General features: G+C 33.1%; 3 protein-coding genes across 4 annotated transcripts; 1 reads left to right on the plus strand and 2 right to left on the minus strand.

The window, feature by feature from the left end:
* Positions 1-2,964: 2,964 nt before the first annotated feature.
* On the plus strand, positions 2,965-7,071 carry LOC130941059 (11-oxo-beta-amyrin 30-oxidase-like). The gene is made up of 5 exons (XM_057869428.1): positions 2,965-3,347; positions 3,767-3,984; positions 5,130-5,371; positions 5,816-6,203; positions 6,348-7,071. The coding sequence occupies exons 1-5, from the start codon at positions 3,053-3,055 to the stop codon at positions 6,771-6,773; spliced, it is 1,569 nt and encodes a 522-aa protein (XP_057725411.1). The 5' UTR covers positions 2,965-3,052; the 3' UTR covers positions 6,774-7,071.
* A 2,608-nt stretch (positions 7,072-9,679) lies between these two features.
* Positions 9,680-13,319, minus strand: LOC130941617 (mitochondrial ATP-independent inner membrane protease subunit 1a). Of its 2 annotated transcripts, XR_009070666.1 has the most exons (6): positions 13,141-13,319; positions 12,837-13,058; positions 11,600-11,710; positions 11,009-11,063; positions 10,354-10,422; positions 9,680-10,062 (listed from the first exon to the last, which is right to left on the minus strand). XR_009070666.1 is itself a non-coding variant. In XM_057870177.1 (5 exons), the coding sequence occupies exons 1-4, from the start codon at positions 13,267-13,269 to the stop codon at positions 11,025-11,027; spliced, it is 501 nt and encodes a 166-aa protein (XP_057726160.1). In that variant the 5' UTR covers positions 13,270-13,319; the 3' UTR covers positions 9,684-10,062; positions 11,009-11,024. The 2 variants fall into 2 exon arrangements, 1 of the variants encoding a protein (XP_057726160.1); XM_057870177.1 differs by lacking the exon at positions 10,354-10,422 and having other exon boundaries at positions 9,684-10,062.
* Positions 13,320-16,423: 3,104 nt separating this feature from the next.
* Positions 16,424-20,195, minus strand: LOC130941560 (solanesyl diphosphate synthase 1, chloroplastic-like). The gene is made up of 6 exons (XM_057870113.1): positions 19,546-20,195; positions 18,945-19,078; positions 18,478-18,605; positions 18,258-18,361; positions 17,553-17,680; positions 16,424-17,381 (listed from the first exon to the last, which is right to left on the minus strand). Exons 1-6 carry the CDS (start codon positions 19,766-19,768, stop codon positions 16,833-16,835), a joined length of 1,266 nt encoding a protein of 421 aa, XP_057726096.1. The 5' UTR covers positions 19,769-20,195; the 3' UTR covers positions 16,424-16,832.
* Positions 20,196-25,663: the final 5,468 nt, after the last annotated feature.

Genomic DNA, 25,663 nt, shown 5'->3' on the forward strand with positions numbered 1-25,663 from the left:
ATGCCACACACATAAGATATAAGGTCTTGGGAGTGCCGGAGGCAATCCTAGAACGCCGACACTCAGATTATAAAACTTAAATAACTAAAACAGAAACCATGAATAAGGGTGATTCTCTAAGGCTTTTTAAACTTAACCATTTTCTTAAATCTGACTAAACCTAACTAGAACCCTAAATCTCTTCGTCTTTCCTCTGTTTTTCCGTCTCTGATGAAATTACAAGGACAACAAACAAACAAAGGCAAACACAAATAATTCACAATTAATACAGATAACAATTATAACAAATAGCAGAGTATGATCACGTAGGCAATCCCAAATAATTCATAAGCAAGCAAATCATACAATATGCACATGATGTATGTCTGTCCTATGGCTGTTGATATCAACTGTCGGTACGTAGCCAGCCCAACATGTCCTCAAGCTCAAAATACACCATGGGGAGAATTTCCAAGCTGACATGGAAGAGAGAACACCCCAAGCTCAATAATATATATACATGGGAGGAGTCCCAAGTTGACATGGGAGAAAAGACAACACCCCAAGTTCAAATATTAACCATGAAAAGAATCCTAAGTTGACATGGGAGAAACAATACCCCAAGTTGACATGGGAGAGAGAACATCCCAAGCTCAACAATTAATCATTCTTAGCTCATAAATATCAAATTCATTCTCAATAATAATTCATAACTCATCTCATCGTTCTCAATTCATTAATATCCATAATTATCTCATAAATTACTCTCAATATCACATCACTCTTTTAATTGTCTCATGTATCTCTTTCATCATCTTTTTCAGCCACATATTACCTTTTAAAAATCTTTCTTCATCTCCAACTTACCACTATTTTCTAACTTCATTCCATTACTAGGCTTACTAACAGGACCTAGGGCCAAAGGCATAAAAATAGATTTGAAATTAAGATTTGAATCTCAAAATTTATGTTTGCTAAAACAAGGGCCACGCGTAAGCGTGAGTATGTGTTTGGACCAAGACGCGTACGCCTAGCTATTCTCGCGTACGCATGCAAACCAGGCAGAATCGACTGGTCGCGTAAGGGAGGTTCGCGTACGTAAAATTCTCATGTCACGCGTACGCGTGGGCCACGCATAGGCATAGGCGTACGTTTTATCAAAAATCTTACTAAGTTTAAAAAGCTGCAGAATTGCAAAGTTAAATCCCAAACTTTCGACGCACATAACTTTTTCATGTTAAATCATTTTTCTTCCGTCCTTCGAACGATGTAAACTTCACGGATCCAATTTTCACATAAAATAAGTTTGAAATCATTCGGGGGTCCGGAAGCCAAATTATACTCTGCCAAATTTTGGCTAAAAATTAATTTTACACAAAAGTTCTTAAACCTCTATTCTCATAAAAATCAACTCAATACCAACACTCCTATCATACAAATAACATTCTAACATATCATTCATAGCACCAAAATCTCCAACCTTACCACAATCAACTATACTTCACTATTACACAATCTCATGCATAAAAATTCTCAATTAAACAACAAGATCATCAATAATTTCTCACCTACGCATATTCATTCAAACCAACATGTCAACCATCATTAACACATCAATTAACATCCTATTTTCCATCCTAATTAATAATCACCCAACAACACTCAAACCATATCAACAATTATCTTCAAGGGCACTAAGCAATTAGCATACTCATGCAATTCCAACCTGTCCTATGGTCATCTAGTCTAAGTTTTCACATAACATTATACATTAAATACGAGAAACTTAAACTATATCTTGACCGATTTTTCGATAACCCAAAATATCATAATTTGTCACTATTCCACAACACCCAGGTTTCCAAGAGCACACCTAACGGGTTTCCAGCTTCCCAAAGTCCAACCTCCTGCATTCCACACCATCAATTGTTTCCAAAATACACAATTCACACTAAATTCACCAAATAGAACTAAAATTATCATAGGGCTCACCAATTCAGTAATTTGACAAGGGTTAAACGTTCTTCATCTTACCGATGGAGAATTGATGCAAGACCCATCAAGCTCACAAAGCTAATTTAATCCTAAACATCGAATTTTAAACAAATCTTAACACATGCACTCATAAATTTCGAAATTGAGGGGGTGAGAAACTGAGGATGAAAATGAGGCTTACCTATGAAGTTATTTTGATAGATTTGTAGAGCTCGACGCGGTAGTCGCGTGGCCGCAAACGGTACAACAATCAGAGCTCCAGATAAAAAATTATATGTATTAAAAATTTGAGTGAGGGTTTGTGTTTCCTTCCCTTATTCTTCCCCTTTCCAGCGTGTGTTCCCTTTAATTTTGGGAAGGAAGAGAGCTGATGCTCTCATAATATATGTGGATGGATTGGGCATGGGCCCAATATGAACCCGATTTGTCGAGTTTGACCTGTTCGACTCAATTTTAGACTAAATTCTTTAAAATTAATATCAAATTTCTTGTTTTAATTAATTCTACATCACTAAATCATAAAATTTTATTTTCTAATTTATTTGATTAATAATTAATTTAATTATTCACTAATTACTCAAAATTTATATATATCATTGATCACTAAAATTAGTTATTAGTATAAAATATACATTAAAATTAAATAAAATGAAATTAAATATATATTTATATATAAATATATAATAAACATATAATAACTAATTTTGATATATATTTAATATTTTTTATTTTTATTATTTTATTATTTAAAAAAAATATAAAAAATATTAAAATTTATTATTTTTTTATATCATTTAATTATCAATTAAATTCTTTAATCTAATAATTCAATAACATACTTTAACTTATATTTTTAAATATTAATAATTAATTAATAACTAAAAATAATAAATTTTAATAATCTTCTAAATTATTTTGTGTGCGTAGAATTTCATTGTAGCCTTATAAAAGCCACCGAAGTGGCATAGGCAAGTATCATTCCAAGTGAACTACATTAAGTAATTAATTTCCTTTTTGTTTTCTTTCTCTGTCCTTCACTCTCTGGCTCCCTCTTCCACAACCCCAAAGAAACAGGAACATGATAAGAATATCTTCCCCAACTGCAATATGTTTCATCATAGTGGTTCCATTGGTTCTTCTATGGGCATGGAAGCTTCTCAATTGGCTATGGCTGAGGCCAAAGAGATTGGAGAAGCTTCTAAGAGCTCAGGGACTTCAAGGCAACAAATACAGGGTTCTTGTCGGGGATTCAACGGAGATGATCAACATGATCAAGAAAGGTGCCAAATCTCAACAACACAACACTCTTTCCAATGATAAAGATGTAGCACCACATGTCTTCTCTTTTATCCATCACACTGTTCAAAAATTTGGTAATCTTATTTCTCTTTTATGTTGAAGATTTAATGTTATCTTCCTTTATGTATAGACTTTTAGATTCAAACTTCATTATTCTCAATGTAACAAAGAAAAAAAAAATGCTATTTTTCTTTTTTGAAAGCAGCTACTTTAGCTATTTATTTGATCCATATATCGAACTAACTTTTTATTTAAATAAAAGAAATATATGATTTTTCAATTCAAACAAAACTGGAAAAAGTTACCTATTTATGTTTCGTGATTGATATTGGTGTATTATGGAGCACAAATATGTCAACCCCCCTCCCCTCTTTTTCTAAATTGGATACATTTGGTAAATCATATATTCAATTTATTTAAATAAAAAAACACCTATTAGGCAGTTGTATGAGTTATATAACACAGATCATCAAACATGTCCATGTATGTGTAGGTAAGAATTCTTTTGTCTGGGAAGGTACAACACCAAAGGTCATAATCACAAATCCTGATCAAATCAAAGAAGTCTTTAACAAGATCAATTATTTTGAGAAACCCACGTTGAACCCTCTTGTCAAGTTATTGAGCAACGGACTCGCAAACTATGACGGTGAGAAATGGCAAAAACATCGAAAGATTATCAACCCTGCTTTCCATTTTGAAAAATTAAAGGTAATATATTTTTTTTTAAGAAGGATGATTTATACTCTATTTGATTACTAGATATAGAAGAATTAATTATCTTTAATATTTCGAGTCTTAAAACTATTTACTTTATTTAATATTAAGAATATGTTTTGGAAGGTTTGTTAAGTGATGAAATTAATAATATTTAAATTTGTCTAAGTTACACTCTTACTTCAATCTAGTTCTCAAAGTTTTGGTTTAATCAATTTAGTCTTTTAATTTGGCATTTGTGACTTATATTAGTGTATGATAGGAAAAGTCTAGGGTCAGCAATTTTGATGTTTTCTGGCCAGCACTTAACCATAAAAAAAAGTGAATAATTTTTCACTATTGAATGTAATCTCACACCATTAAAAACACTATTGATGGCCAATTGATGGTTACAAAATACCAAAATTGCTGGCCCCTAACATTTTTCGTGTATGATATTGTTTTTATCACAGAATCATTAGTAGCATTTTGAAATGAACTATAAGTTATCATATTAAACTCTCAAACGGCTATCTAACGTGGTAATTGAAATTTACTTCAATTTGTTTTTTCTGATTCTTTAAAACCCTAATATTAATTTTAATTAAAGGCTTTTTAGAAAATAAATTAAAGTAAAAAAGTTTAATTATCATATTAGATAGTTATTATGAAGTTTACTGTGGTAGTCTAACCTATATCCCAATACGCCATTAGTGATTCTGTGGCAGAAACCAAGGACTAACATGAGTTATGGATATTAAATTAGGGGATCAAATTGAGAATATTGAAATGAGGAGTGTTAGGGCCAGCAACTTTTGTGTTTTTTAACCATTAATTGGTCATCAATAGTGTTTTTAATGGTGTGAGATTAAATCTAATGATGTGTGATTATTTAATTTTCTTTTGATAGTTAAATGCTGGCCAACTTTTTAAAAATTGCTGACTCTCTTAGACTTTCCCTAATTGAAATCAAATTGAGGCATAACTTTAAGAATAAAGTTGAGTATTAACTCGTTAAGTGATACTCAGCATTACTATTTTAATTTTTTTTCATTTATACTTACACTTCACGTTTGTTGTATGATTACAAAGTAATTATTCTAAAATTATCATATATTACTTCATAGTCCATAGGTAATGTCATCAAATCATGTCTATAGGTAATGTCATCAACCATATTCGAATCCTGTGATGAAATGGTTAAAAAATGGGATGCGATGCTGTCTTCCGAAGGAAAATGTGAAATCGACGTATGGCCATTTCTTCAAAATTTGACTTGCGATGTTATTTCCAAGACAGCATTTGGAAGCAGCTATGAAGAAGGAAAACGAATATTCGATCTTTTAAGAGAACAAGCTGGACTCATTATGAAATTACGAAATGTCTACATTCCCGGATGGTGGTAAGACTATTAATATAATAGTTATAAAAATTATTCATCTTTTTTCTTTCTTTGGTGAATATATATCTAGGAGCCAAACTTACATATACGCCTTGGAAATTAGTAGTGATTTCACACATTATTACTAGGGGTACCCCATCAGGTGAAAACTCAGGTGTCGACTTCACGTGAAGTTGATAACTGAGAGTTATTAGATGATTTGACTGATTTGACTAAATTTTCATCTAATTGCTCTTAATTATTAACTTTACGTGAAGTCGACTGCACCTGAGTTTTCCCCACCCCATCAATGTATACAAATTGATTTGGTTAAACTAAAGTATGATATATTACACAAATTAGAAACTCTTGTCCCTAGAAATTTAAGTGAGGAATATGTGTAATTGATATCCACATGTAATATGTAATTGACTGACAAGAATATAATATGTATTTAATTCTTAGGTTGATACCAACAGCTACGCACAAGAGGATGAAAGAAATTGAAAAAGATAAAAAAGCTTCGATCAAGTTTATCATCGACAAAAGAGAGAAAGCAATGAAGGTAGGGGAAGTCATGAACAAAGACTTATTAGGCATACTTTTGGAATCAAATCATAGAGAAATACAAGAACATGGAAACAACAAAGGTGCGGGAATGACAAGCCAAGAAGTAATGGATGAGTGCAATGCATTCTACCTTGCTGGCCAAGAAACCACCTCAGTTCTTCTAGTTTGGACAATGGTACTATTGGGTAGGTATCCTGATTGGCAAGCACGTGCTAGAGAGGAAGTTTTGCAAGTTTTTGGCGATCAAACTCCGGATAGTGAAGGGTTAAGTCGCCTTAAAATTGTAAGTATGACTTGATTCAAACCTAAAACCTTCAAGTCGGTTCCCTATGTTTTTTCTTAGCTGCTTATCTGTAACAACTGACAAAATTCACATACTCCAGCATTGCAAGTCCTTTAATTAACGCTTACACCTTTTCTTTCACAGATGACAATGATTTTATACGAGGTTCTAAGGTTATACCCTCCAACTGTTTACTTCAATCGTGCTGTCCACAAAGATGTGAAACTTGGCAACCTTTTCCTTCCAGCAGGAACACAAGTTTCCTTACCAATACTCTTGATTCATCATGATCGCGATATTTGGGGCGATGATGCAACAGAGTTCAAACCGGAAAGATTCTCTGAGGGAGTTGCAAAGGCAACAAAAGGCCAAGTTTCATTCTTTCCATTTGGATGGGGACCTAGAGTATGCATTGGGCAAAATTTTGCTTTATTGGAAGCAAAGATGGCTTTGTCATTGCTCTTACAACGTTTCTCATTTGAGCTCTCCCCATCTTATGCACATGCTCCAACTACTGTACTCAGTCTCAATCCAAAGCATGGGGCTCATGTTATCTTACATAAATTGTAGCTTTATCGTTTTTATTCTTTTCCACAAGTATCTAGACTCTCGTATTAAGAATCGACTAATCAGGCATGAGAAGTAATTTTCCTACCATGACCAATCTGATGTGTTGGTCGTACCGTTACATAAATTCATCAATTAGGTGGCGTACCGCATATTAATTTGCGTGATGGCGTACCAATCTGTCTTTGTATTAAAATATCATATGCAGTATGGCGTATCGCCTACTTGTTATCTATTGAAATGTATTGCGTTCTATGTATCCGTTGCAGTACATTTAGGAGAAGTTTTATGTTATTTGTTTTTTCTTTGCATGTTTTTCCTTTTAAGTATGTCTAATGTTTGAAGTCCTTATTAAACAGGCCTATAAGAGATGAAGAGAGTTTCAGGGAATCTCATTAATTAAGATGAATCTGTAGTCAAATCGCAACTCGGCTTTTTAACTGGTTCTATAATGACGAAGGAATAAGAATATAATAATGAATTGTAATGACGGAAAGTATTGAGCAAATTATTACCTAAATTATTTCGGAATGGAAAAGTTTAGGGCTAATAATTTTATTGAATTCTGGCCAGCATAAGAAAAGTAAGTAATTTCATACCATTGGATAAAATTTTACACCATTAAAAACAACATTGATGGCTACTTGATAGCTACAAATCACAAAAGTTGCTAATCCCTAACATTCCTCTTTTGAAAAAGTATAGAGTACTAATAAACTATCTGCTAATTTATTGTTAACAATAATTAATATTAAAGACACTTTTACTAGAAAAAACATGTATAAGGAGACATTTAAGAAACACATCTACAAAGATATTTCTATTAAATACAAAGATATTTTTATTAGACACATCTACAAAAACATTTCCTTTAAATACAACCATAAGCAAAAGTTGACAAGAGTTGGTAAAATCCTTGTTGATTAGGTAGGGAATTGAATTATTTTTCATTAGTAATAGATATAAGCTCAATTGTAATTAGTTACTCACTTTAGCGTATGTCAATTAGAATAGAAATTAGTTTAGCTTCTAGTTATTGAATGTATAGTTGTAATTAATTTTATAATCAGAGTATATAAGAAGTAGATAAGGTTAAACATTTAATAAATATTTTTTTTAGATTTTCATTTTAAAATTAAAAAAAATGAGAAGAGTTCATTTTCTCCCTCTCAACCTTCACTCTTCCTCTTTCTCTTTGGTTTATCAAACCATCAACATCACTTTAGCTCAGGGCATGAGATTTATTCATGATGCGGTGAGAGAACAAACAAACTATGAATTAAATTGAAAAGGTTGTGAATTAAGATCCAATCGTTGCCAATGTCGTTGTTTTCTTTCTTTTCACTCTTTGGGTTGCGAAAATTTTATGGAAAACAGTTAAGATTTCAGAGGTGTTTATTTTTTTGGATTAACAATTCTTACCAACTACTTTAATCATGCAAGATTCAATTCATGACAAACTTTAATTGATTAAAACCTAATTTCTTAGTAATTTAATCTCCTCTAATCTAATTAACCGCCAATTCCTTAGTCACTTAAATTAGATTAAAGGTTTAGGTCTAATTTTAGTTTATTAGCCACATAAACCCTAATTACCCAAAGATAAGAGATTATATGTCACGTATGACATTAAGTCCAGATGATCAGAGAATTATGAGAATTTACTTTCAAGCTGTTATTCAAGTGAGTTAACTTTTCCAAGATTCAACAGAACTCAAGTAGAAAAAGAGTTATCTTCTAATATATTCTAATTTCTAGCTAGGATGAAGAACGAAAATAATTCTTAATATAAATTAGTACATTAATTAAAAGTAGAATAACAATAGTATTAATTCATAAAATAAACAGAGCTCCTACTCTTAACAGAAAAGGTTTAGTTGCTCATGGCTCAGAGAAAACTAGAGTTTCCCAAAAGTGTATAAAGTGTGTAAAAACATACTAAATAAAAAAGAAAAAAACATACTAAAACTTTTAGACTGAAACATTGTCAAGGTTTATCTAAAACATACTAAAATAAATCCTGCGAGAATGCATATTAGTTCTATACAGTTGGCAGACGTATTCTGAGCGAAAAAGTCTAGGGGCGAGCACATTTATTAAAATTTGGCCAGCACTTAACCAGCAAAAGAAAAGTGAGTAATCCCACACCATTGGATGAAATCTCACACCATTAAAAACACCAATAATGGCTAATTGATGGCTACAAATCACAAAACTTGTTGGCCCCTAACACTCCTCATTTTGAGCAGCGGCCTATCCAACCAGTGGAGGCCAAGCAGTTTCAAGAACTTGCACACAAGCTAGGAATGATAGATATCCATTCACCAACTTGAGGGCAAGCTGAGACGCTTATTATTTTTTGTGTGGGAGAGAGGTGAGTGTATCTCACAATGATGGGAGAAGAGATGAGTTTTTCATTGTTATGGTGTGAATAAATCGGACCCTCCGATTTGTTTCATTTTTTAAATCAACAATCACAAATCGGATGGTCCGATTTGTGTTTTTGAAAATAAAAAAATTTTTAATGTTGAAATCGGACCGTCCGATTTCTATTTTAAAAAATAAAAAAAAATAAAAATGCAAAACGGACCATGCGATTTGTATTTTTTTTTTATCAAACAAATCGGACCCTCCGATTTGTATTTTACTTTTTTTTTTCAAACAAATCGGACCGTCCGATTTGAATAAAACACCATATAAAAAAAAAACACCTAATCTTCCCATAACAATGTATTACACATATATTTATACAATATAAAAAAAATTAGCCAAGCTGAGATATGTTGATATCAATTTCCAGATTTGTTTGATTCTACTGATATGGGTCTCTGGACAGTTTAGTCCAACACAGATATTATTCAGGAGAGAGAGAGAGAGAGAGAGAGAGAGAGAGAATGAAAACATAAATCTAGAAAGTCTTAAGTATACAAGAGTCAATCTCCTTCAAACTAATAGGTGGAGTGGTTATTTTACATTTGTATTAAAAATCAAAATCCTTAAGAAACAAAGATGGCATTCAGCCTCATAAAATGAATCAGATTAATTATCCTGTTAAACCTCTGATCCTGTATTTTCAGTGTATGAAAAGGAGATTGTATTGGAAAAGAAATCCTAAGCTGAATGTAAATGATCTCACTGTTACAAAAGGGAGCTATGGTCCTTCAGGTGCTTTACCTTGCTAAATGCCACCTTCATGGCAACCACTGAGGCTTCATCCAAGTATATTGCATTGTACCGGATGAATGACCATAAGTTCTTCCCGGTAAGCAAATGAAAAGCATCATCTATTAACCTATCACACAAATAGGTAGAAACAGGGCAAACAATACTTAGCTTTTAGACAAGAAATTATAAGTCTAGTGCTTTTATATCCGGGTAAGGAATGCTTTGATCTAAAGTGTAAGGATTCTTAGAATGGTAGCTTTCTATTTTGTGTCTTCTAAATTGCTCTAAATAAGTCCTTATAAGGATTCAACATTGTCCATTGAAGGAAAATAAGCCAGGATTATAGAATCAGTTTATTCAAAAATAAATAAAAGCAATTTCAATAACATATTTGATTTATCAGCACGGTTTCCTTTACCTCGTACTATAGGCCGTGATAAGGAAGAGAAATGGAGGCTAGTAGCAGAAAGCCGCACACTGGGTTTACCTACTAGTGGCCATTCACAAATCACAAGATTCATTCTTCCTTGTACTGTGTACAAAAGCTCACAACTATAACTATACTTACTCGTTTTTCAAAAAATTTAACCCAAATAAAAAGTTAGCTTCTTTGCCTCCAAATCAACTCAAATCTTATCCCTCCCTAAGTAATGGATATTTTCACATTACAGTACCCCAACAGGTACATATATGGATGGAATTTGCAAAGTCAACCTTCTCATATTCAGACAATGGAGGAGAGAATATAATAAAGTAAATTTTAAGAAACTGAATAAGATAATTGCTTTGCTGTGCTAAATTTCATAATCCAAATCAGCTCACAGTTTAGTTCTTTGTGAAAATCCTCCACTCAGAACATGAGAAGAGAGTGAAATATTTCTAAAAGATATGAACATTTGCCCAGATATGGCAATTGGTAAGCTAACATTATAATCAAGTAGAAACTAGTATTTAAAAAAGAAAAAAAAAGTTTTAAATACTAAAGATCACAATGTCTATTTATAGACTGAAACAACTCTTTTAGAGAAAGATTGAAGATAAAGTATAAAAGGCAGAGAAATAGAAGATTTTACCTTCTTCAAAACATCTTTATTGACCCGGTACTCCAAGGCAATCAAGTGGCCAAACCTAATATTATTATTTGAAATATCATTAGCATCTCAGTTCATAGATTTTACAATATCTAAGCCTTATCTCACGAGGTGGAGTAAGCTAAACGGATCAAATGAGTTTCCTGTCATAGATCAATTTATAGCAATCACGTAGAACAATTTTGCACTCTCCAAATGGTTAACTAACACGAAATTTTTCTATAAGAAAAATAAACATGAAAAGATCACAAGGACCAAGTTCCATCCAGCTAAGGAAGTCTTCAGTACAATGACATATATCAAATCAATCAGGCATCTGAGGAGTGTAGATGCATTTCTCATTATGTAGACAGACAACTTTTTGTTTTTTTTTTTCGCAGGGGGCAAGGGCAGACAAACATTGTGCTCTTAAATTCTTAATAGAACAATAATGCAGCATAAGAAACATCTAGCGACAGGCAATGCAGTACAAATACTGAAAGACCTCAAAATAAACAAGGGAAATATAATGAACCAATCCTTGACAAGAAAATAATAAGAATATAATATGGAATATGGAGAAATAACACTTACCCTGAAAAACACTTTTCCTTGTATAAGGCCATAAGGAACAGGGCCGAAATGCCGTGAATCATGGGATGCAAAGATGTTATCCCCTTGAATCCAAACATGCCCCTTTGGCACCTATGGGAAAAGAGACTATAAATTAAGTAACAAATCAAACTTATTGATGGAAGTATAAAAAAATAATAGAACAATCATTGGTGTCAAAATAAAGCAACCTGAAAACAATAGGTTTGAAGTGCACACGCGCACACAAATAATTATTATAGTGGGCTAAGACTTGATAAGTATATTCAAATTGAATGACACTTGATCAAAATGTCACTAACCATAATAAAAGTAAACACAAGAAGATTGGTGTTCAATTCTAATCACGATTAGATTCAAATTAAAACAATTCATCTTGGGCAAAACATATAAAAGCATACCATCAACACTCATCTCAACACTTAGGCTGCATTTATTTACAAGTACAAGATAATGAGACATGGACACAGAAATACAAAATTGTTTGCCAGATGAAACACGGACAAAGACATTGTGTCATGGGACACTAAATTAGTGTATTTTGTGTCCTTCCTGTCAGGAAGGCCACAAAGACACTGGGCAAAGACCATAAAGCACAGTTCGCCGAGTTGTCGTGTCTACGTGTTAGACACATTTCGGACACGACATTCATTTTATTACCAAAGAAAATACAAAAACACTAATTTTTGTGTCTCTATCCTTTGTTTCTTACTCTCAGTATCTTGTCTCATTCTGTTCTCAAAACCAAAAGCAGTCTTAAGTAACATGGAAATAATGTACTTCTAGTTTATAAATGTGAGAAACAACAGTACAACCCTCTACACAGTCTCCTACTCCTGCATAATCTCATTCATGATAAATGTCCACAAGACATCTAAGGTACTTAAATAAGCATCTCAAAAACTCATCTAAGCAGTTTATATATAAGTAAAAGCATTATTTATCTTGATAAAAACATAGAATTAAATGAATTTGTCAATGGCTTCTCAATCTCATGACCAAATAAAAAGGAATCACATCTCCTATCCATCCTATTTGAGCAATTCCCCACTTCTTCTCACTATGATCCAATGCAAAATGTACAAAACAATCAATTGGGAAAACTCCTTCACAATCATACACACACACAAAAAAATAAATAAATAAATAAAATTGCATCCAAATTACAATAATAAATAATGAAACAAGGGCCAAAAGAAGAAGAAATCATAGCACACACCACAGCAACACGAGTAGCATCACCAAGCATAGGATCAAAGTAAGTAACAGTATCCCCTTCCATTCCCATAATCCTTTTGGTAAGGCACCTCTTAGGGTCCAACGGTGACCGAATCACAACCAAGTCACCATGCCGAACCTTCCCAAGCCTCTGAGACACGTGTTCAACCAAAACGATGTCGCCTACCATGTTGAGTGTGGGGAGCATACTAGGCCCATACACCTGCAAGTAGAAGAGTGAAATTTCTTTCAATTGAACCACATGGGTGTCCGAAAATCACAAAAAGTTCGAAATTTTGCGTTACGTGAGTTGGGGAACAGAAGTAGGTGTCCGTAATGTGAAGGCAACAGAGGAACTTCACTGCTATGGCTGTTCGGTCCATAGCTTCCTTTGCAATGCCTCTCCATTGTGACATGTAACTCACCAGTTTCATCTCTCTCTCTCTCTCTCTCGGTGCTTTTGTGTTATGTACTTATGTTCTCTGTTTTATTTTTTTTATTTTTATTTGTTTTGGTCGAAATGTTCTGTTATTTTAAGCTTATCTTTACTTTTAAGATGAATTTTATGGTAATTAATTTTTGTCTAATTTATTTTTTATGAAAAATTTTAAATATTTAATAATTATTTATTTTTATATTTTTAAAATTAAATATTAATTATTTATTTTTTTAACAAATTAAACAAATACTTCTAAACATCATAACAATAAGTTACTTTTAAGTTTACATCTAAACAATAGTAGTAATGTAGTGTACTAGTGTAAGGATGCAATTTAAAGCTTTTTCCTTTTTCCTTGTTGGTTGATGAAATTTAGAGTCTTATCTAATGATGATAACAATTAGTCATGTGCTAATATTTATTAGATTTAACTGGAATATACTATTATACTGCTACTCACTATAAAAAAAATGTAAAATTTTGTTGTTCAAGACTCTTATAAAAAAAATGATGATATTTTGTTGATCAATTTTTTTTTCTTTTTTTTCTTTTTTTTCGTTATTATCGGTATCAACACCATCATCTCTTTTTCCTTTTCTTCCTTTTTTTTTATTGGAATTTCTTTTTTTTCTTTCTTTTCTTCCTTCTCCTCCATCATCTTCGTCATCATGATCATCATCGTTATAATCATCATCTTCTTCTTCTTATACGTATCGTCATTATTATTATCGTAGAATTTTGACCATATTGATGACGTTGCCTGATTCAAAATTAAAGAAAATATTTTTGTGCATTTGTAGTAAAATTTCGATATAAAAGTTCTGAATCTAAATTGTTATTGTGATAAATATGTTTCATTCTCGTTTTGGTGTATTTTGGAAACTTTGAGTATAAATAGAAATCTTGCGGTGTATTTTGGAAATATTTCGGTGTATTTTTATTCTTATAAATTCTGCATAATTTAAAACTCTTTCTCTTTTTCCTCCTCATCTTCTGCTGCTGCTTTTTTTTTCATCATCATCATCATCTTTTTTTTTTATTCATCTTTTTCTTCTTATTTTACCTTTTTAACTTTCTTCTTGTTTTACTCTATTAACAAGAATAAAAAAAATCAAACAAATAAAAAGAAGAAATAAATAATGCTGCAAAATTACTTAGAAGATGATGAACATACATTCATTCAACTAAAAGAAAGAAAGAAATACGAAAAAAAGAAGAAAAAATGCATTAAAGAAAATATTTTTTGCATTTGTAGCAAATTTCAATGTAAGAGTTCTGAATCTGAATTGTTATCGTGATGAATTTGTTCTATTATCGTCTCAGTGTATTTTGAAAAACTTTCAGTGTATTTTGGAAATTTTGCGTTGTATTTTGAAAATATTTCAGTGTATTTTTTATTCTGATAAGTTCTGCATAATTCAAAATTCTTTCTCTTCCTTTTCCTCACCTTCTACTGCTGCTTCTTTTTCATTATCAGCATCATCTTCTTTTTTTATTCATCTTTTTCTTTTGTGTTTTACCTTCTCAAGTTTCTTCTTGTTTTACTCTTTTAATAAGAATAAAAACAAAAAAGAAAAAAATATATAATGCTGTAAAATTACTTAGAAGAGAATGAACCTACATTCATTCAACTAAAAGAAAGAAAGAAAGAAGACAGAAAAAAAAGAAAAGATGCATTAAAGAAAACATTTTTGAACATTTGTAGTAAAATTTCGATATAGGAGTTCTGAATCTGAATTGTTATTGCGATGAATTTGTTCCATTCTCGTTTTGGTGTATTTTAGAAAACTTGCGGTGTATTTTTATTCTGATAAGTTTTGTATAATTCAAAACTCTTTCTCTTCCTCTTCTTCTTCTTCATCTTCTGCCGCTGCTTCTTCTTCATCTTCTTATTTCATATTCTTATAATTTTTTTTGGGAGAAAAAAATCAAACAAAGAAGAAATAAATACATAATGTTGCAAAATCAATAGAAAGAGAAGGAGGGAAAAATTGCAGCAACAACAGTAATAAAAAGAATGACGATAAAGATGAAACACGCGAAGAAAAAGGAGGAGAAGCGCAAAGAAGAAAAATAAGAAAAAGGAAGAGGAGAAAGAGGAACACATGATACAAACGTTGGAGGAAAAACAACATTATTTCATGCTTGTGTTAAGTAAGTGAGTTTTGTTGGATTAGAATTAATATATATAAACTTATACTTCAAAAATGCTTGTATGTGTAGCAAGAATTTTTGATTAATTATTTTCAAAAAGAAATAAAAATATCTTTACAGATTTTTTTGGGGGAATTTAAACTTATATATCTTTATTTTAAGATGTGGTTACTTAAAAATAAAAAATTGAATAAAAAGTGATTAGTTTGTATTGGGATTTTTTTCTAAAATAAAATAAAAAAATTATTTTCCAAAACAAATTAAAAATACTTTACATATTGAAATACATTTTCTTTACCTTTTATCTCGTATTTTCATTTTAATATACCAAATCAAACACATGTTTGTGATAATTTTAATATTTATTTATAAATACATATGTTAACATATAAAAATTAAGTTTAACAAAACACTTGAATATAAGTTGTCATTATTTTTTTAGTTTGAATGTAAATTATCCATATGAGTTGCTAAAATAATTTAATCAATTTTGACATTAGAATAAAAAAGTTAAAGATAAAACTCATATTACTTATTTTATATTTATAGTCAACAATTTTTCCTATATCTAGTTACAGCTATTACTTATAAAGTTTAGCGAAAATTCTCAGTATGAAATTCTAGCTTTATAAAGTTTTCCAACAACTAGATTTAAAATCCTAAGTAAACAATACTTATTCTAAATTCCTCCCACAATCACATATTCTCGACCGAAAAAAAAAACAGCCAGTTCTTGCCAACACCAAAAACCAGAAGCACCCTGCCTAAAAAAAATAAAAGTTATTCTACCTGAATGGCTTAGTATTATACCATTAGTAATTCAACAAAAATAAGTATCAAGTGTTCCTCTTTTCATCATCTTCATTTTTCCCATATAACAAATTTATGATAAGTCAAAGGATTCAACTTGCATATTGAAAGGTTATGATTGCAACCAAAAAAAAAAGTATGAAAATCTTTTCTAGTTACATGATAACATAGGTAATAAAGTATGGTGACGAGAAATGATGATTTCACAAGCTCAATTGTATGGTATCTTCACAAAATACAGAAGAAAAAGATACAAAAGACAATTTATCATCTTTTCCCTCCCCTTTTCAAGATATGGGAAAAAAAAAAAATATTGCAGACATGCTGTTTATACAACAATGGAGTATATATATATATATTATTTTCCATGTAATTTAATTTGCAAGTTGCAAATATATTAAGTGATGACACTGTGTTTGCTTTGTCCTTCAATTTCTATAATATAACCCCCCCAAAGTAGCTCATGTGGAAGCATTTGCTGGAAATTCTTGAAATGACATAAGTTCAAATGTCATGATTCTCATCCTTCTATTAGTATCAAAGAATGTTCTTCTGATTTTCTTTTCAATAATATGTTCTCTGCAATGCAAATGCTCATGCAATCCTTTGAAGGTTATAGGCTACCATATCTTCAAGAGCTAATCGAAATATGCTTGGAGGAAGGCCTTGAAGACTCTGAATAGCAAGATCAGCTTTCTCTTTCGCCAATTCTTGCGCCCTTTCGATGCCACCACAACTCTTGACCAACTTGATGGCTTCGTCAAGGGAACTGGTCTCGCTGAATTCTGATTCAATGATGTCCCTCAACTTTGGTTCTTTTTCCAAGGCGAAAATCACCGGTGCAGTGAGGTTACCTTTGGCAAGGTCAGTGCCTGCAGGTTTGCCTAGTTGCTCGGCCGACTGTGTAAAATCCAATATGTCATCCACAACTTGGAAGGATAGACCAAGATTCTTTCCATATTCAAACATTTTCTCAGTGATGTTTCGGTCGGCGCCACTAAAAATTGCAGCTCCTTTGGTACTGGCAGCAATCAAAGAGGCTGTCTTATAGTAGCTCTTAATTAGATACTCGTCGAGTTCAACATCACAATCAAACAAGCTAGAAGCCTGCTTTATTTCACCACTTGCAAAATCTTTAATAACCTGTCACAGCAACAAGAAGTGTTGAAAAAATCATTGCCTGTTACTGCCAGCAGTGAAAATTTTCAAACAAGAAAACATGGATCTCTTCCAATTCTCTGGTTGGCTTCAAGCGGATAAAGTTTGGAAGTTAAAAATGAAGATCTTTTAAACAGGTATGATAACTGAATTTACCTGGCTGATAAGTTTAATAACTTCAATATTTTCAAGGTTGGCGAGATACCACGACGACTGTGCAAACATGAAGTCTCCGGCCAACACTGCCACTCTTGTTCCGAACATTTGATGAACAGTTTCCTTCCCTATACATACATAACAATAACATTGAGTTCAAATAATGAAACTCAAACCAGATGAAGAGATAGTAGGGAAGAAAACCAAGAAACCAATTGTTACAGTATGAAACTTTAAAAAAGAAATCAATATATACTACAAAAATAGCATGTGAAATTATAACTGTTTGTAACATCAGCAATATACTAAGTCTGAAACCAAAAGTTCCAAGATCTAAAGTTCAATCCAATCAATGTAGAAAAAGATCTATTCCATGTGAACATTGGAAGAACATATCATTTTTCCATTTTTCACTTCAGTTCCATTAAAAATTAAAGCTGACTTAATTTCAGACGTACTAATATATTGAGAAACATATTTATCAGTTAGTTTCTCAAGTCTATTACACAGAATGATGATAATAATAACCATAAACAATGAAGCCCAGCCAATACATAATTTTTGCTTAAGTTATATTCTTTCATCCATTTTTGGAGGGACTATAGCAGTAAGTAGATCATCAGATGATAGAAAACTAAAATGAAAGATTCAACTTTTATTTCTTCAAAAACTATACAGACAGTTTTAAAGAGATCACAGGTTTACCTCGTCGTAAGTCACTCTCATCTAATACATCATCGTGTATCAAACTTGCAGTATGAATCATTTCGATTATCTCTGCTAACCGTCGATGCTTGACAGTAAGGTCCCTGGAGCCATGCATTTAGAAGGTTAACCCTTCAACTCTTTTAGTGTCATATGAATAGAATTTCCACAACATGCAAATAATGTGTGTGTGCACGATTGAGAGACAATTTATGCTTACTTCAAGCCAAGTAGCTCTGCTGTAGCCCGTGACACCAAGAACACCAGAGCCGGTCTCATCCTCTTCCCACCGGCGCTAAATATCTGCTCAGCTGCAGACATTAAAACTGGATTTTCTGCACCTACAATCTATCAGAATTAGAGCATCGTCATCAGATACATTAAGCATTAATTCAAACATTTACTGTTTGTAAAGTAAAAGAAAATAAAATACAACAACACCAGCAGATAATAAGAATGATTAGGGCTAGACTAGCAAAATAAGGATTTCAATGAAAGTTAACAAGTCAACAAAAATGAACGCAGGAACTGATTGAGTTGAATCATTGAACAGTGAATATAATTCATTCCATTCAAAGTTCATATCTTTTTCTGGTCAAGTTAAAGGCAATGCAACAACTCCAGTTCAATCTGAGCATAGAGTAAACACAGAACACAGCATGAATTCTTCAAAGAAGCATTAATTACCGATTGAAGATTTTTGTTGAGTGTCTGCAGGTCATCAGCAACTACTTCAAACAACTTTGATGGTGATATGGGGGTTTCTGAATAACTCTTCAAGTCCAATCCTGTTGGAATTCCTTGAATTGCATGAGTTCCACCTATACAACGAAAAGCAAACCAAATTTTTTCAATGCCTAATAGAACTTACAACTATCATAAGCCTGTAATCAAATACCTATATCAATTCATTCAAACTAGTATAATTTATCATCGAAGCATCTTTTCCAAAAACTTAAGTTGTTCAGTAGAAGCATGTAAATACTTTTATATCTAATATGCATGCCCCTCACAACCACTTATTTTGGGCTTATTGCATGGACAATGCAGAGGTCTACCTATATATTGTGCTAAAATACAATTTTAGGATTGGGGCAATAAGGATCAAACTCTAAAAATCTTTATCGCAAAGGTTCTGAATACCACCATATCATGAACCATCATAGCTCTCAAAAGCTATTGAATAGAGAGGCACAAAGAATGTTTCTCTATCTAACGAAATTAAGCAACTCAACTACACACTTCATATTTGATAAAAAAATTATAATTAAAAACAACAAATTCATACCATTAACAGTAGGTTCAGCAGTCTTCATAGTAGAAACCCTGCACTGAATGGTCCTATTCTTGCAGCAGATAAAATTGGCAGCACCATGACCTCCTCTTCTTCCCCACACTTTAGAATTCACCCTTGCAGCATAGCTTCTCACAGTGTTAGCATTGGAGGAGCATCCACAAGAAACCAAGTTTTTCCCAGCATAATCAATGCTTTTACTTGTCACAGAAATCATTCTGAACTTCTGCGCCAAGCCCAGAAGCTGAAGAATGTGATGAAGAACCAAACAGAAAAACCAATACTAAAATTAAAATCACAAAAGACCCAAATGCGAAATGAGTTCAATTTCCCTTCAAGCAGAGACAAAGCAGCAAGTAGCAGCCATTGGAGGAAGGAAAAGAAAGAAAAGAAGTAAGAAAGGGTCTTTTATATGTTTTACTTTTTTATGGCTCACAAGGTTTTTGAAGTGCTGGTTTTGTAGAAGAACGAACAAACAACACACACGAAAGAAAGAGAGTGAGTTAAAAGAGTTTAAGTGAGTGGATCCTATGAGCCCACATCGGATGCAATGCCTGTTCGGTTTTTCTTATCAGATTTTGGTGAGAGAGAAAAGAAAAGAAAAGAAAAGACTAAGTGATGAGAATGAAATCTGTGACTCGTGCTTCTTTGCACTTTGATTAGTAATAAGAAGATAAAATATTTATATATATATACAGAACTCATTTTTTAAAGGGTGGGTCAAGTTTTATGATGTCACAATCATAATTCATTGGGAAAATGTAAGAAATTTTTGGAGTTGATTCACTGCTAACTGTTGTTTAGATTATTTTTGGCGTTGGATTTTAGGGTAAATTACTCTTATTTTCTCCCCCCAAAATTAGATAATAAAACACACGTGAAATTCATTAATTTGTCATGTCTCAACAAAAGAAAAATCACCTAACTGTTATATTTTAAAAAGAAAGACCCTATATAAAATTAAAAATATTATTTATACATTAAAATCTACTACTAAAATTAGTTATTAATGTATTTATATATAATATATGTGTAGTTTAATTTATTTTTAATGTATATTTATATTCTAATATATATTTTATCCTAGTGACTGACTTTAGTAACTAATTTTAATATACATATAACATAACTCTTATAAAATATATGAAGATAAATAATTATAGATTATATTTGAATAAAATCTTATAAAGAAAATTTATTCATAGAAGTTTCAACTTTCTTTTTTTATTAGTTATATCCTTTTTAGATAGTTCATATTAATTTTGACATAATGTTAAAGTAATTTATATCCATACTGAATTACGTAATTAGTTAAAAAATTGTTTTGAATTGTAACATTTGAATTTGATATCTTTATTACATAAGATAAATATCGAAAAATAACAAAAATTAGTCAATAATAAAATTATTATAAATATTAGATATTTGAATTTGATATCCTTATTACATAAGATAAATATCGAAAAATAACAAAAATTAGTCAATAATAAAATTATTATAAATATTAGATATTTGAATTTGATATCCTTATTACATAAGATAAATATCGAAAAATAATAAAAATTAGTCAATAATAAAATTATTATAAATATTAGATATTAAGTTTTTAAGTTTTGAAGTTTTAGATGTGTGAATTTGTTGTTAGTTGATTGTATTGATTGAAACTAAAAAATAAAAAATAAAAACTTTTTTTAATCTCTGATTTTAAAGATATTAAGAAAATATAATTAATTTTAAGAAAAATAAAATATCATTAATGTCACAAAATATAATCATTACTTTTGTAATGCTATTATATTAAAATGTTGAAAAATAAATTATTTTATTGATTGAGTTTGATAATTATCGAATCTTAAGTAGGCAAAAAATTTTTTCGAAAACTAAAATACCGATAATTTCATGACAAAATTTAATTTTAAATTTTTTTATATATAAAATCTATAACTGATAATTCAATATTAAATTTTAGGAAATAACTAACAAAAACACTAGTTATATGAAGCAACTACAATGTCGTCAAGATTTACAAATTTAATAGATTACGGAGATCAAGCAGCGATAATAGTTACAGAGGTATTACGGAAGGAGGTTGAACATGAGGGTAAATTAGTAAATTTAAAGTCAATTTTAAATGAATGGAGTTATGACAATTTAAGGCTCAATCAAAGAAATTTGGTAAGACATCAACAAATTGACGGTAATAATAAAGGCTGGGCAGATTTTGTGAGATATGACGAAAATAATGACGTGGATTCTGAGCTCACCGTTCCGTGGATATAATGGGTTAGTAAAAGGGATAAAAATTGATAAAGGTTTGAAAACTGCTGATTGAGCCAACAATTTCAAAAACAACGCGTTGGGCCAAGGGGGACCAAGTTCATTAGCGCTTGTGAAGGGGGGCGTTGATGCTGGCTTTGTTGGGTTGGATTTGTAGAGTGCGGGTCGGGTTGGGAGGGTCCAGGCTACGAAACCCGGATCTCAAACTGCTAAAACGTCGCTATGTCGTCCTCGTGCGTTAGGGGGGGCCATGACGAGCAGCTTTTGAAAGGAGGAACCTGTGATGGAGGCTACCAAGTCGCTCAGGCTGAAGATGGGGAGGCGCGGCGCCAACTGGGCAGATTGGCGGGGGCTGAATCGGTGCCGTGCGAGCGTGCCATCCGGGAGGAAAAAGATCATGATGCATTTGTTGATGGAGATGGATTGACGAGGATGGTGACCCAAGTTGAAACCGTTCCAAGGCCCGCTGGTGGGGCACCGGGCCTGGTAGCTGCTGATGGTAAAAGAAAGGCCGGAAGAAGGGCCAGAACAGTGGAGGCAGGGGAGTTTACGTTGGAAAAATAGGGTGCACGGATTGGTGGAGCTGTGACGTTGGTTGAGGGGGTTCATGGCGACGAAGATGCGAACGTAGGGGCGGCCGACGGTCACGGTTATGGTGCCACTCATCAAAGCAGTCATGGTGCTAATGCAAATTTAGCAAATCAAAACCTGGGAATTGATTCTCTTGGTGAAGAAAACTGCTAATTCATAATGAGGAAGAGAGCTATGGTGACAGATAGGACCATATGAGAGAAGAAGGGCATGCCAATGATGATGAGGACAACGGTATTGAGTGTGAAAGATTGGAAGAGCAACCGTTGGAAAATCAAAGGACTTGGGATTTAGCAAAAGAATCAGGAGCAGTGCTATATAACAAAGAAGATGACATTATAGCTATCCTCCAAGAACAGAATGAAAAAATTGCTTAGAAAAGAAGATTGGCAAAACAGAAGACTAAAGCTAGACGAAGCAGGCCTAAACGTTACCACAAGGTGTCTAATAATAATTTAAAATGATTGTTAGCTCTGGAATGTTAGGGGATTATGGGGTGATGGGAAGTTGCCAATGGTGAAAGACCTTAAGAGGAAATATAGGTTGAATATGTTAGGTTTGGTAGAGACTAAAAGATAGTTAGTGACAAGATTTAATGTTTTGAAAATTTGGGAAAATGGTTGTGTGGGGGTGGGAGTATGTTGGGTCTGACAGTGCATTTGGTGGGTTGTTGTTAATGTGGGATGATGGTTTCTTTAAAATGAGAAATTGCTATATAGGTGAGAGATGGTTGTGTGTTGAAGAGGTTTTGTCGGAGACTTCTATTAATTGTGCGTTTTTCTTGGTCTATGGTGCACATACTAGAGATGAGAAACTTGTTGTGTGGAAGGAGTTGAGTTACGTGGCTGGCTTGTTTCAGGGACCAGTTGTTTTTTGGGGGACTTTAATGAGATTACACAGGCGGAGGAAAGGCGAGGCTCTGATGGGGCGCAAGATTTTAAGGGCTGGATAAACGACATGGGTTTAGTGGAGTTACCGATTACTGACCGTAAGTTTATATGGTTCAGAGGATGTTCCTGTAGCCGTATTAATAGAGCTCTGATTAGCTTGAAATGGCTAGAGGCATTTCCGAAAACTCGCTTAAGAGGTGGTTCACGGGATTTGTCTAATCACTGCTCGATTATAGTGGAGGATAAGAGGCAAAGGAATGGACCGAGGCCGTTCCGAAGTCTAGATTTATGGTTTACACATGACGAGTTTCTAAGAATGGTCAAGGAGGAATGGAGAGGGTTAGGAGAAGTACAATTCACCAAAAAATTGAAGGCTTTGATAGTTCCTTTGGGAAGATGGCATAGAGACAACTTTGGTGATATGGACAAGTAAATCATGAAATTTGAGAAAGAGATTAAGAAGATTGATGACATGGTTGATAATAGGAATTATGATGGAACAGTGGAAGCAAGAAGGAGTGCGCTAGTTACTTGCTGTGAGAAGTGGTATGTGAGGAAAAAACTACACTGGAAGCAGATGTTGAGGTCTAGGCATGCGAGGCACATGGATAAAAACACGAGATACTTCCACAACTTAGCTTCCGCGATAAGGAGGAATAATAGGATTGATTCTCTGGTTATTAATGGAAGATTGATAAGGAATCAAGCCAGGATCAAGATTGCCATCAAAGAATATTATAAGGGTTTATATCATCAAGAGCAGTCTCCTATGGTGTATTTTAGAGTTGGTCTGGTAGAAATGATCGGCGAGGAGGATGCTATGGCTTTAGAGGTGCTACCGACTCCTGAGAAGATTAAAGAAGCAGTGTGGGATTGTGAATCTTCTAAGGCTCTAGGAAGTGACGGGTACAACATGAATTTCATAAAAAAGTGTTGGGATGAAATTGGCTCTGAATTCACGACAGTGGTACTGGGTTTCTTCCAATCTTCCAGGTTACCGACATATACTAATGTCACTTGGGTGGCGTTGGCTCCTAAGTTTATTGGTGCTAAGGAAATCAAAGATCTACGCCCGATTAGCATAGTGGGGTGTATGTATAAGGTAATCTCGAAGATGGTGGTTAGGAGAATGGGAGCAATTATGCCAGGGTTAGTAGGCGAGACGCAGAGTGCGTTTGTCAAGGGCCGGAAGATTCATTATGGGGCCCTTATCGCGTGTAAAACGGTTTAGTGGATCAAAATAAGGAAGAAGGAAGCGACAATAATAAAGTTAGACTTCTAGAAAACATATGATAGAGTCAAGTAGAGTTTTGTAGACCTTGTGTTGCAGAAGATGGATTTTGGACGAAAATAGAGGGAATGAGTTATTGAGTGTGTCAGTACGTGCTCTATGTCAGTATTATTGATAAACGGCTCGCCGTCAAAGCCGTTCAAGATGGAACGGGGACTGCAGCAGGGTGATCCTCTGTCTCCATTTCTATTTGTACTTATTCTCGATGTTCTGCATAGGATGATTGGAGAGGCCGTTAGAAACGGATGCATATCGCCGTTGTTGGTTGGCATAGATCATATTGAGTTGTTGTATCTTCAGTTTGCTGATGATACTATTTTGTTCTGCCCACCCAAGGAAGAGACTATCAAGAATTACAGGAGGTTGCTTCGTTGCTTTGAGTTGATGTCAGGAATAAATATTAATTTTGATAAATCTAGCTTGATTCCTATTAACTGTGATGAGTAATGGGTACAACATATGTGTAGTGTGTTGGGCTGTAAGCAAGCCACTCTTTCAGTTAAATATCTGGGTATCTCGCTAGGAGCAAACCCAAGGTTGGTTAAGACGTGGAAACCAATAATAGACAAGTTGGAGGAGAAGCTTAGCCTCTGAAAAGCCAAAGCTCTCAATAAAGCCGGTAAGTTGGTGCTAATCAAATCTGTGTTGAATAGTCTTCCGGTTTATTATTTGAGCCTGTATAAGATGTCAAAGACTGTTGCAAAGAAACTAATTTTCTTACAGAGAAAATTTCTATAGAGTAAGGAGGATGGAAGGAATGGTATGGCCTTGGTTAAGTGGGAAGTGGTGCAGGCTCCTAAAAGATTAGGCGGGTTGGGAGTTGGGAATGCTATGATTCGCAACACAGCTCTTCTATTTAAGTGGTGGTGGTGGTTCTCTAAGGAGAAGTGTCCGTTGTAGAAGAAGGTGGTCTGCTCCTGTAATAACTTGAATCCAAATGAGCTACTGTCTTCTCAGGAATTACCTACTCGGAGGGTCCGTGGAAGGATATTTGTCAGCTATAGTTCAAAAATCAAGAAGTTAGGCAAAAGATGATTACTGAATTGTCTATGGAGGTGGGTGA

This window comes from Arachis stenosperma, chromosome 7 (assembly GCF_014773155.1).
Source record: "Arachis stenosperma cultivar V10309 chromosome 7, arast.V10309.gnm1.PFL2, whole genome shotgun sequence".
Classification (NCBI taxonomy): Eukaryota; Viridiplantae; Streptophyta; class Magnoliopsida; order Fabales; family Fabaceae; genus Arachis; species Arachis stenosperma.

What these genes read in the sequence shown, in the direction of transcription:
- LOC130941059 (XM_057869428.1), top strand. Translation starts at nt 3,053, where the DNA reads ATGATAAGAATATCTTCCCCAACTGCAATATGTTTCATCATAGTGGTT. An exon ending in GTCTACATTCCCGGATGGTG is followed by an intron (nt 5,372 to 5,815) that starts GTAAGACTATTA and finishes TTTAATTCTTAG; the next exon opens with GTTGATACCAACAGCTACGC. An exon ending in GGTTAAGTCGCCTTAAAATT is followed by an intron (nt 6,204 to 6,347) that starts GTAAGTATGACT and finishes TTTCTTTCACAG; the next exon opens with ATGACAATGATTTTATACGA.
- LOC130941617 (XM_057870177.1), bottom strand. Translation starts at nt 13,269, where the DNA reads ATGAAACTGGTGAGTTACATGTCACAATGGAGAGGCATTGCAAAGGAA. An exon ending in ACTTCTGTTCCCCAACTCAC is followed by an intron (nt 13,059 to 13,140) that starts GTAACGCAAAAT and finishes TTCTACTTGCAG; the next exon opens with GTGTATGGGCCTAGTATGCT. An exon ending in ATGCTACTCGTGTTGCTGTG is followed by an intron (nt 11,711 to 12,836) that starts GTGTGTGCTATG and finishes CTTTTCCCATAG; the next exon opens with GTGCCAAAGGGGCATGTTTG.
- LOC130941560 (XM_057870113.1), bottom strand. Translation starts at nt 19,768, where the DNA reads ATGATTTCTGTGACAAGTAAAAGCATTGATTATGCTGGGAAAAACTTG. An exon ending in TGCTGAACCTACTGTTAATG is followed by an intron (nt 19,079 to 19,545) that starts GTATGAATTTGT and finishes TTCGTTGTATAG; the next exon opens with GTGGAACTCATGCAATTCAA. An exon ending in GCAGAGCTACTTGGCTTGAA is followed by an intron (nt 18,362 to 18,477) that starts GTAAGCATAAAT and finishes GCATGGCTCCAG; the next exon opens with GGACCTTACTGTCAAGCATC.